Raw genomic sequence first — 12,385 nt, 5'->3', positions numbered from 1 at the left:
ACAGAATTCAAGAAAAATGTGACTTATGACACCAACAGTCAACAATTTTCACATGGTTTAACATGACTTTTGATAGCCAGCTATTTTTCTTTACAATATAGATTATTGCTTTTAGAATCAAATGACAAAATTGCAAAATGTGAGTTATAACTCTAGGCGACTCATATTATGTTTTCAAATTGATTTGCTGCTGGAAGGCTATTACTGTATTAAAAGTTTGAATAAGAAATATTGTACATAAATTTAAATGTTTCATGATAGATATATTTTAGGCTAAGTACCTAAAACAAATCTTCGAAAGATTTATACAAGTACATATTATTTATACTGATTCAAATTAGGTATGTTCTGCTTTATATTAGTTTCTATTTTATATTCATTATCCATTGTATGGATAGTAAATTTGATTGAGGTACTGCAGTGATGATTTTCTTTGATGCAGTTGACACAATCGGTTAGTCAGCATTTTTAAAGGGTGACCTCATATTTCAAACTAGCCATACAAAAATTGATTAAGTATATCAAAATCATAACCACTCAAATATATATGTAAGGAATGGGACAACTAGGACAACTGAGACAATTGGGCACCGCACTGTCGAATGAAATAAAAATAGACGTTCGATAAGATTTTATACATAAAGAAGACGAGGAATTTTAATCAGTTTCCTTAACATAATGTTTTTATTGCGGATTGAGAATTATCATGCCTGAGGCTTTATATAAATATAAAAGAACTCTCTTCTCGTTGAAACTTAAACATTTTATGCACAATTAAATCTTTATTTACGTGTGCATATTTAAATTTTCACAAAGTATTAAATAATAATATATTAATTTAAATGTAAATAATAGTATTAAATATGTATTTTAAAAGTACCTATAATTCACGAACGACTATTGATTTTCGAATTTCCATTCGATTGCGTAGCGCCCAGTGTTCCAGGCGCCAAATCTTCCTAGATCCGATAGGTACTAGTTATGTCATCATTTTTATCCTAGTTAATAATTATTTTTAATTAAAGGATGTTATTAATGATTTTTTTTTTCGTGCGGTTTCAAAATCAAGCCTCCGCGACTTTAAACCTGCTACTAAGGTACTAAATACTTAGCTATCTACTAATGAATCTCGTTTTTAATTTCACAGAAATATGGAAAACCAGACGATATCGTAAAACCTGTCAGGTTTACGATGCAAGATGGTGTTATGAGCCCCCAGATCTGCGCTGAAGACAACGACTCCCAGAGGTCACTCAATATCAAGAGAGCAATCCTTTCTCTTCTCCAGACTGCGACCAAACACAACACCGAGGTAAATCGAAATTACGAAATCAATGTATTATGTTATTGTTGTAGAGCAAGGGTAGACCAACTTTTTACACAATATAAGTGCCAAATATAAGTAACATATCGATTATGTTTTTTTTTTGAGAATCATATACTTATTATTTTATACATGAAGAGAGTGACATCATGCAGTGTTGCAAAGTATTTTTTAATTAATAAAGTTGTTATTATTGACATTGAGAACTTCACTGTCCATTAATTCCGGAATCCTTTGCAAATAAGATACTTACCATCAAACTTTCCTCTTAAATTAATAAATGTAATGGAGGCATTGTACTTTTTTCACATACAATAATAATGCTGAAAGACCATACGCGCGTACAAATGAGTCACACGTGAGTCGTGATCCGCGATTTAATGACCCTTGTTATAGATATAGAGTAACTCAGAATTTATAATATTAAAATAGTTTATAATAATAGGTTTTAAAAGTAGAACATAATAGATCCAAGATAATCGACGTAATTATGAATGCAAATAGAAAGACGTTATATAAAAACCGTACGTCTACGCAAGTAGAGCTTTACAATATGAATGGTAATATTGTTTTTTTTTTTTACTTAAGGGGGGACATGCTCGTCGTAGGTCAAAATTGAGTTTTTATTGTATTTTCAAACCATGATCCTGGACACTCCTTAAACGTTGTAGATAATTTATTCATATAACTTTGAAGCCTTATTATCCTTTATATTTATTTTAAACATTTGATGACTGCATAAAGTATTTTTGTTACATAAAATAGTATTCTTTTAAACCTCTCGCTCTAATGTTTTAGAATATAGTCATATTTCGGTACATGATTGTGCAGTGGTGTTAAGATTTTTTACATTTATTAATTTTTAAATATACCTTTATTATTATTATTTAAAAATAAACCCATCAGTATAATTTATGTCGACATTATTATAGTGAAATATTGACGATAAAAAATTATATTGATAATCTCTGTGATCCCAAATTTGACAAGAATTAGGCATTTTATTATTCAAAAAATTGGCAAGATTAACACATTTGAAGATGATTCTAAAGATACTTATTATAAGCTATGTCTTTGAACATTTAAGTGTGATAAACATCCTACGAATAATGATTGCCTTATAATAATTATTGACCTAAGAATAAGGTAGTGTTTTTTTGAAATACGCCATTTCTTTTGGCATTCCCCAGTGGTTAAGCTACAACATACGGCCGTATCCATAAATTGACAAACTAGCAGGTGGGCCGTTAAGTTAGCGAAAATAAATTTTTCTACGATGTTAGTAATAACCAAAACACTACGTCATCAATGTAGATAATTATTAAAAATTCAACTAAACAAAAAGCGTTTTCGTATCTCTATCAAATGCTGTAATAAAAATAGTCTACATTGATCTCTATAGTATAGTATCTCTTTGGTTCAATGACTATTTCTCTGCTCCAAGATGGAGCACATTATACAAATTCAAAGCATGGATAGCTAAATAGATTGTTTGTTTACCATTCGTTCTACTTATTCGTTTTATTACCTGGTTACAAACACAGCTAAAAAAATACATCTGTCTTATAGTTCAAGAAGTCTCACTCGGGATGACTTCACGGAGGAATCTAATAAGCACCCAATTTTACAGTGATTGATGAAATTGATTCAATTTATTGCATGTATCCAAAAAAATGTAACTAATTGTATTGTGGTGAAACAGACGAATTTCATGAACGTACGGGAACGTACTGACAATAGGGGTAGGCAGGTTCTGCGTTGCGTAGAGGCGGGAAAGAAAGAAACGAATTGAAATATTACAACGTTTGAGAGTAGTGACGGTTTTCGATAAAGCAGGCGATGCAGTTGTTTCGTTAAAAAGTGATGATATCTTAGTTTAAAAAAATCATAGTTATATTAAAATCCTGATAACCTATTCCACTATTAATATTTCTTTATTGTAATACTCAGTGGCGACTTATTGCATAGGAATATTATTCACAATAGGTCGTCAGATTTTCGCGTACGAATACCGATATTTGAGACTATGTTTCGTAGAAATTCTCTAATCCTCAGTAGATAGATGATGACCAATAAAATAGATCAGTTGGTACCCAATAAATTTGCAAATTAAAGGGGATGGCATTTTAAGCTTGTCTGACAGTGGCACTTTATGGGTAACATAACCCCTACATTAGCTATAAGTTCGAATGTGGTTTTTCACATTGTAGTACAGAGAAATATGGAAAGCAAAATGTATTAAACTCCTCAAATTAATTTCATTAGTTTGACTGATAAGTTAACAACACTAGCCAATCAATATCTTAAATGTGGATGATTTGGTGGAAGACTACATTTACTTACAGCTTGTTAAGAATATAATCTGCATGCATCTATGGAACCTTCAATGGTTAAACAATGTTGTTTCTTTCAGGTTGATATCTTTGGAGTTTGCCCAACATCATTCTCGACCAATGGAAACGTAGTGTCGAAGACAAGGGACCTGAACGCCTGCGTCAACCGCGAGGCTGACAGAAGCGACCTCGTCACCTACCTTTACAATGTTGATTCTGTAAGTACCTACACGCACTTATTCAACTTATTGACAATACTATAGTCGTATTTTGCTACTGACGTCATAAATAAATAATATGTAGGGATACTTGGTTATCGCCCACGATGGCCGTGTAGCTTACGTGTCTGCTTTGGATGTTGTGTACGTCCCAGATTAGAGTAATGGCTCTGCAAATATGTACACATATTGATTTTCAATTAGTATTTAGAGTCAGAGTATGGACCTAATAGATTAAGCGAGTGGTTAATATCCATTTCTCGTAAAAACGAAAATCTGCTGTGGAGACCCGTATGATCATAATTAAGATCGGACATGGTAAAAAAAGAATACTTGGTAAACGATTTTCTAATCGCCATTTTATGTATACAGGAAATCAAGGGCACAAACATCATGCAGGCGGATTTGAGGGTCGAAGCCAACCTCAACTCAGGAGTTGTAAACAGCGCTGAAGCAACTGAGAACTACTTGTACAGACCATTCTCTGCAGGAACTGCTGGAGCCAAGGCCACCGTTGTCACCAAGCTGCAGCTAAGAGATACCAAGCGAGGATCAATGAATGGTAAGTTTCTTTTTTAAATTATCTTTTAGCCAACAGTAAATTCTCAGTTATCAAATTATCCAGCAACTAAAAGTTTGATAACATAATTTTAATGACCCACATTGCTACATTAATATCTCATTTTTCTTATAGCCCATTGCATCGTTCCCAAGTCCATCATTTTCGAGAACCCTCACGAAGTGAACACAGATGACAGCAACCTCGCCAACATCCAAAACGCCCTGAAGACTGCCACCCAATTATTGGATGGACACGTCCAGCCCAAATCTGCTTCCATCTTCACTGAACTTATCAGGGTAAGTTGAAAGTTCAAATATATTCCTTCTACTTACTTTAGCTAAATACGATCACATGTTTTGCAAGTTATATAGTTTTTACTTACGGATAAATTCATAACCATATTATCCTTATTATACCCACATATTATGTATTTAGATATCGGTCAGGACATCTAACAGTAATAGGCATGGTCCCCACATCCCGAAGCGGGTCCCCAGGCCAGGATGTTTGGCCTACCTATTGCCAAGGTTAAGGGTAGTTTGGCGTTCTACAGTAGAGTTCCCCAAATGGTATTCCGCGGAACCCCATGGTTGTGCGTGGTATAATTAAGGGTGTTCCGTGTACTTTTAGCGAGTTGTCAGCACTCGACATTATAATTATTATAAAGCACCGATCGCAACCCACTTTTATGGTTGCCATGTAACATGCAACCGTTTGCTTTACATATTGCCATTTTTATTAGTCAAGAAAAATATAAAATAAAATTCTACACGTAAAGTAGGTATTATTTAATTATATCAATCATATTTCATCACATTGCATCGCACAGCCACGTATTTTAAAATGGTAATATTTTAAAGCAAAAGAGTGCCGCAGGCAACTTTTTTCTATTAAAGCAAATTTGTGGTGTTTATTTATCTCACTTAACTGATCGACCCCCCACGCCGGGCCCCCTCTAACCCCGGGCTTCCAGGCTAGACCCCTGTCAATTTTGTCAAGCTATTAGGTAGGTACATTGGATTAGAATACTGAAAGTGAATATAAGTTAACAGATTAGGTACATACCTTGTCAAACATTACAGCATTCGTGAAATAAAATCATTTTTGTTAATTGAATAATAAGTAATTAATTTACTGCATTCAATTCGCTGATAGAACCATCGTAACATCACACATGTAAACTAGGTACCTACTTGATTAAGGCTTAAATATATTAGTACCTATAATTATTATTTAAAATAATATTTATCTAAGATTTGCAGTTAGATATTAAAGTATGTTTTGCAACAGCTAATTATACTATTTTATTATGTTTTTGTAGATCCTGAGGGTTTCCAACAAAGATGACATTTACAAAGCTTATAGTCAAATCAACAGTGGATCCAATTATTCAAACAAAAAGCTGGCTGTGTAAGTGGTTACCAATTTATTAATTCTGCAAAATCAAATTACTATTATTTTTAATACCATAATTATTAATTATCTAAATGCGATTTCTCATCGACGTTTACTGTTAAATTATTAATTAGCGCGTTATTGCAGAATTTTTTATTTAGGTATATAATAATAATATACTAACGTCAAATTTTAATTTGTGATAAGTTTTTTTTATCATGGAATCTACTTGCAATTATTACACTGTGCTATTATAAGACATTAGACCATACCCATTGGTTACATTTAAATTGTACGTAAAACATATTACCGTGGCACAGTTCGCTGTGAGCTTTCTATCGGAAATAGATGACCGTATACTATACGGTATCCTATTTTATTAGATTCAATATGAACATTAATTCAATTTTCATAGCCAATTTTGGCGAAATTCACGAATTCAAGAATGAAAACCTAACCTAACAAATAATCCAGTATATCGGCTATTTTCAAAAATTGTTTGCTGCTGGCTTCCTGTAAAGTGTAAACCGACAAGAACTGTGTTTTATTTAGACATGAATTTTATGCCAGTACTATACGACCCGAAGAGGTTCGACGGTCTTTAATATACGTCCATATATTTCCGATACAACATTTCACGGTAAAGTGTGATACGGCGAACTGCATACGTACAAGTTTCCGGACACGAATCCCATCATGTAATATACTGTATTATTCATTATCAGTTGAATTGAGATATTAATAATGTTTATCCCCCATAGCAAAGTCTTCCTTGATGCTCTCTTCCGCGCCGGAACTGGAGACTCCATCGAAGTGTCCATCAAACTCTTGAAAAACAGACAATTAAATCCTCTGCAGACAAGACTGGTTCTGGCTTCCCTAGCCAGCGTCAGACACGCTTCTCTCGACTCCGTCAACGCCGTTACCGTGAGTGAATTAATTAAAACTCAAATATAATTTTTATTTCATACAATAATTAAAATATTCAATAGTTAGGTAATTAAGTTTTGAAGAAAAATTTTGTTTTTAATACCTTGATGTCTAAATAATTTTTTCTCAGTCAATCTATGTATATCTATTGATACTTATGTTTAAAATCTATTGATATTTAAAATAATATGTAAGTTGCCAATTAATTTGGCTATATCATATCTTTACCTCAATACCAACTTAACTGTAATCTGAATAAGTTGAAATTTTTATACTGATCATTAAATTACCACATACCATATTATTATCGTCACCTCAATACTACAACTAGATAACTCTGATTTGGTCACTGTTAGGAAAATGAAATTTAAACTTTACTTGATTAACATAAATCTAGGCTATAATTATTATTTAAAATAAAAATGGAAAATTGTGCTTGTCTAATTGGGAACAATTAAATAATGTTCAATTGAATGAAAAAATATTGTAGATAATATATTATTTTATGTATTTAATTTATTTATGGTTTTCAAGTTATCTAATATTTTCAAACACAAAATTACTACAGTTTTCCATTAACTTCTGACTTACCTTGTTTTATCATTTTGTAGAGATGGGAATGTAGAATCATATTCAATAGTATCTGAAAAACAATTTGAAATCAAGTTATCAAGTTGCAGTGATTGTGACGATATCAAATTAATATGAATTTCAAGAATAGCTTCTCCGTTAAAAGTATTTTTTTTCTTTATACTGCAGGATTTATTGGACTTCCCCGGATTACCCAACGAAGTGTATCTCGGTGCTGGTGCCTTAGCAGGTGCTTACTGCCGCGATCACTCCTGCCATGGAGAATCACAATCCAGGAACGAAGCCATCGTCGCTCTCTCTACCAAGTTCGCCTCCAAGTTAGGAAACTGCAAATCCAACTCCAAGTCCGGCGAAGATGTGGTAAGATTGTCAAGTTCTCCCATCTCATCCCTTGGCATCTATCTCCCACAGCCCCTGTAGTAGAGTCGTAGATAGAAGCTACCTACTTTGGAGGTGTACAATACGTATCTTAATTTCAATATTATACCTATTAGTGAACATTGGTCTTCAACAAAGAAAATTTGAAAAAACAAACATATTTTTTACGTATGTTAGTTTAGTTTTCATGAAACAACTTACTATTTTGTGACTCAGTTCAGATTTATTGTCATCAAAATAAACTATAATAATATACAATATCAATTAAACTTTCGTGACAATAAAAGTTAGAAGGCTTCTAACTTCGTGTATTTTATGCATGTTGTACTATTGTATTGTAACAATAGTAGTTTGACGCCTGTAGTACACGTGCATCGATTTACTTGCACCAATAGTGTGTATTTAAAACTATCGCGATAATGATTTACTGTTTATACATAAAAGTGTGACTGTCTCGCTAATCTCATTCTTCAAGCGAGACGCGATGTTGTCATTGTGTGGTACATTAATTATTGATAGGTCGTAAAAATCGGTCAACCTTAAAATGAGTCTCTGCGCGGTGTAATTCATTTTTTTACCGGCAGGTTCACCACTATTGTTCTACTGCGAGATATCGCACGGTCCAATTGTCGCTTGAAAATTCAGGAGCTTTTCTGAACTTTTTTGATCCATGCATGCAATCTTGTAATTTTGCACGATATACGTTTTTACAAATGCATTTTCGTGTTATGGCCGCCATAATTATACGAGATATTATACCCCATTTACATGTGCATGAATTAACTGTTAACAGTATTACAGTATTATTACAGCGGCCATAACAAGATAATGTATGGGTAAATGTATATTATCCTGAAGCTTGCATGCATGAATCAAAAAATTTTGGAAGCTTCTGAATTGTCATGCGACAGTAGGGATTTTTGCACCTGCGCAGTAGAACGATAGTGGCGAACCTGCCGGCAAAAAAAACAATCTCAAAATATAGTACCATTAAATGATAACACCGTGTCTCCCTTACTCTTGAAGAATGAGATTGGCGAGACAGTCAACACTTTTACGTGTGAACAGTTATTGTCACGGTAGTTTAAAATACGCACTATTACTGCCAATAAATCCATGCATGTGTACAGGCACTATTTTTCATTTTCGTCGCAACAATGAGTATTGTCGGCAATAGATTTCCGCACGTGTAATAAATACCCGTCTGTAACAAATGTAATATGTCCCTCACCTACGTCGGCTAAGCAGCCTCGATAACAATATAACAAATAAGTACCTATGTAATTTAGAAAAGTACTTTTTAAAATATTATTTCGCTCTCTCAAACTAACGCAAAAATATATATATGTAAATAATACGAGTAATATAAATACTTAAATATTTATATGCTTACATAAATCTCTATATTCAGTATGGAAAAAGAAGCAATAATTACCTACTGTTAGATAACCTATCATAATCTGGTTTAGTTCATTGAACTTTATACCATTTAAAATTTTGTCTAATTTTTCTATTATTATTGAGTTCTATTTATCTTAAGTTTTTTTTATCAAATGAATTTTAGTAAAAGATAATGTATTGTTTTATAATATATTTGATAGTAATATTAATTACTTAAAAATATAGATTTCCATTCACTAAAGCAAATATTTGATAAGAAAACAATAAGAAAAAATAAAAAAAATATTCTTTAATTCAAAGATCAGCTTACATACAGTTAGAAAATTCGGTGCAAGTCTGTTTACCGGAAGCAAGACGGGAATAGCAGCAATTTTTATAGCCGAACCTAACAAAGAATCCACTATATCGGCTATTTTCAAAATTTGTTTGCCGCTAGCTTCCACCAAATAGACAAGAACCGAAAAATCATTTAATGAAATGAGCTTTCTTCCTAAACGACCATTTTTATGAACAATGTAGGTAGTTGAATAAATTCTTTTAATAATTGTATAAAAGAAAATTATGATAATATAATAAAAATAAAATTAATATATTTCTACCAAATTGAGCAACTACGGCACCTTTGTGACAATAAATTTGAGTAATTTTTGATATTATAGTAGACAAATGAGTGTCAAATTTATAATCCAATTCTTATTAAGGGCGGACATGCTCAGCGTAGGTCAAATTGGAGCTTTTATTGTATTTTCAAAGCATGATCCTGGACATTCCTTAAACGTTGTAGATAATCTATTTATATAATTTTGAAGCCATATTATCCTTTATATTTATTTTAAACATTTGATGACTACATAAAGTATTTTTATTACATAAAATAGTATTCTTTTAAACCTCCCGCTCTAATGTTTTAGAATATAGTCATATTTCAGTACATGCATGTGCAGTGGTGTTAAGATTTTTTACATTTATTAATTTTTAAACGCATGCTTAAACATTATAAGCCATTACTAGATGTCACCCCACGATGGCCGCGTGGCTTAAGCGCCGGTCTATAGTGTCGAGTGTCCCAGGTTCGTATCCTGGGTCTGGCAAGTTCACATATTGTTTTTCAATTTGTGTATGAGTCAGATTATGGACCTAATGGGTTGAGCAAAAGTCGCTGACATCCATTTCTCGTAAAAATAAAATCTGTTAATACAAACCTCCACTCTGTGGATTAGGATCGTATATGGTCGAAAGAAAGAAGATGTCATTAGTAACTATTAGCTCAACCTTAATGCCTTGATTCTTCGATGCATTGTAAAATTCTTTGCCAACGGTAAATTAATGACATTAATATCCCGATGTTATTAAATTAATATTTTGTATTTCAGATCGTTGCCATCCTCAAGGGTATTAATAACATCAGGCACATTGAAAACTGTGTCGTAGACACCCTGGTTCGCTGCGCATCTGATAGTTCTGTGGAACCAAGAGTCAGAGTTGCAGCTCTCGAGGCATTCTCCGGTGATGCATGCATCAGAGACGTACGTATAAAAAACACAATTCCTTTTTAAAAAAAATCAAATTTATTAAGAATTTAAATCACTCCATATAATATTTACAGGACAATAATAACATATAAGATACAATTAAATACATATTTAACTCAGTTACTTGAAGTATTGTAATTTATTATTTTATTGGTTATCTGCATTAAAAGTTCAAATAGGTATGCGAAACTGTCTAAAAATACAACACACAATTATGTACTCTTTATTGTTTTACTTCCAGTTACAAGCAACAGCTTTCAGAATCTTGGAAGACAAGAATGAGGACTCCGAATTGAGAATCAAGGCTTACTTGGCTCTGTTAAACTGCCCCTGCCCAGAATTGGTAGAAACTGTCAAGAGGGTACTCGAATCACCCGAACCAGTCTTGCAAGGTATAAATTTTAATGAAACTAATATTTACTATTATTTATTCAACTACATATTTATTTTTATCATGTTATAAAAACACAGGTATTCATTTCAAATTTAGATATAAAATTGATATGGTTCATGTGTGACACTATTGAAAAAAATGTATACTCTGGAAAACAAATCCGTACTGTTCTTGCAATTAGGTAAGCGACAACCACTGAAGCAAGGAACGCAAAAATAATGGAAAGTGCATTACCTTCAGGATATGTTTGTATGAAGTACTATTCCCGAGTGTGGAAAAATATTAAATAAACTTAAATACGTGTTAAAAAATGTATTATTTTCAACATTTACATCTGTATACATTAAAGTTTGTCATGCAACCGAAATGCGCATTCAATATTAGTGATATTCCGGAGGCTTTGTATTTCAATCACTTTATGGCTTAACCGTTATAAACAAAATCCGACTTCAAAATCTTGCTCCAGGGCGACTGACTTTCCATTTCTGTCTTATTAATCTGTTCTGTGGTTATTACAATATCATTAAAATTTGTCATGTAAATACAACATCTGAGGACATTCCTTACCTCTCATTAAGTCATAAACCAAAACTGTCATAGAAGTCCTGATCTATGGCGCTGGCTTTGATATTTTTCTATCTTATTAATCTGTTCTGTGCACTAAATCTATTTCGGTGTTTCATGGCTTGTACAAAAGACCTGTGTCCCAAGAGGGGTGTAAAAATAAAAGGTATTTAAAAACAAAAAGGGCTTACCGAGTAAGTAATGCCTAGATTACAAGATTTTAAGCTATTCTTGTTAAAGATTTTCACATATATACCTAAGATACAAATGTATTATGTATGTGTATTTATTAATAATATTATGTATTATGACTTACAGTTGGATCTTTCATCACGTCTTCTCTGAAGAACATTCGCGCTTCCACAAACCCTTCCAATGCAAAACTCCGTGAATACTTCAGAACTTTCACTTTTAAGAAGACTTACCCACTTGACCCCAGGTAAGGATCTAAATCTAGCAAAATATGATACAATAGAAAAATAAAACATTGATGTGTATGTAGTATTCATATTTAAAATGGCTGACATCAAACATGAAATTACTAAAATTCACTACATTATGGCAATACACTATAAAATTGGCATTGCACAAATGTTACTATTGATAAAACAAATAAAACATTAATTTAATCAGGTTGTAGATAATTTAAATTATATTAAAAAAAAATTCCATTTTATTTGAATTCATAGGCAAAAAATTCAACACAGTCAGAAGTTCGGTGCTCCAAATAATAATATCTAGTGAATAAATTACGAAACATGCA

At 32.4% G+C, this 12,385-nt stretch overlaps 1 protein-coding gene across 1 annotated transcript in view; it reads left to right on the top strand.

The window, feature by feature from the left end:
• The window catches only part of LOC147067416 (apolipophorins-like), a 78,837-nt gene that overhangs the window by 17,263 nt on the left and 49,189 nt on the right, over positions 1-12,385 (top strand). The window contains exons 4-13 of the mRNA XM_085953937.1: positions 1,148-1,312; positions 3,738-3,875; positions 4,248-4,437; positions 4,570-4,733; positions 5,759-5,847; positions 6,594-6,759; positions 7,522-7,713; positions 10,506-10,658; positions 10,906-11,056; positions 11,941-12,061. Of these exons, the coding sequence (XP_085810063.1) occupies positions 1,148-1,312; positions 3,738-3,875; positions 4,248-4,437; positions 4,570-4,733; positions 5,759-5,847; positions 6,594-6,759; positions 7,522-7,713; positions 10,506-10,658; positions 10,906-11,056; positions 11,941-12,061 (1,529 nt within the window). The remainder of the gene's footprint in view (positions 1-1,147; positions 1,313-3,737; positions 3,876-4,247; positions 4,438-4,569; positions 4,734-5,758; positions 5,848-6,593; positions 6,760-7,521; positions 7,714-10,505; positions 10,659-10,905; positions 11,057-11,940; positions 12,062-12,385) is intronic.

Source organism: Rhyacophila brunnea, unplaced genomic scaffold, assembly GCF_057557595.1.
Source record: "Rhyacophila brunnea isolate RB1 unplaced genomic scaffold, BYU_Rbru_1.0 scaffold_4, whole genome shotgun sequence".
Taxonomy (NCBI): Eukaryota; Metazoa; Arthropoda; class Insecta; order Trichoptera; family Rhyacophilidae; genus Rhyacophila; species Rhyacophila brunnea.
Note: the sequence above shows the minus strand (reverse complement) of the source record. Positions and strands in the feature narration are given on the sequence as shown.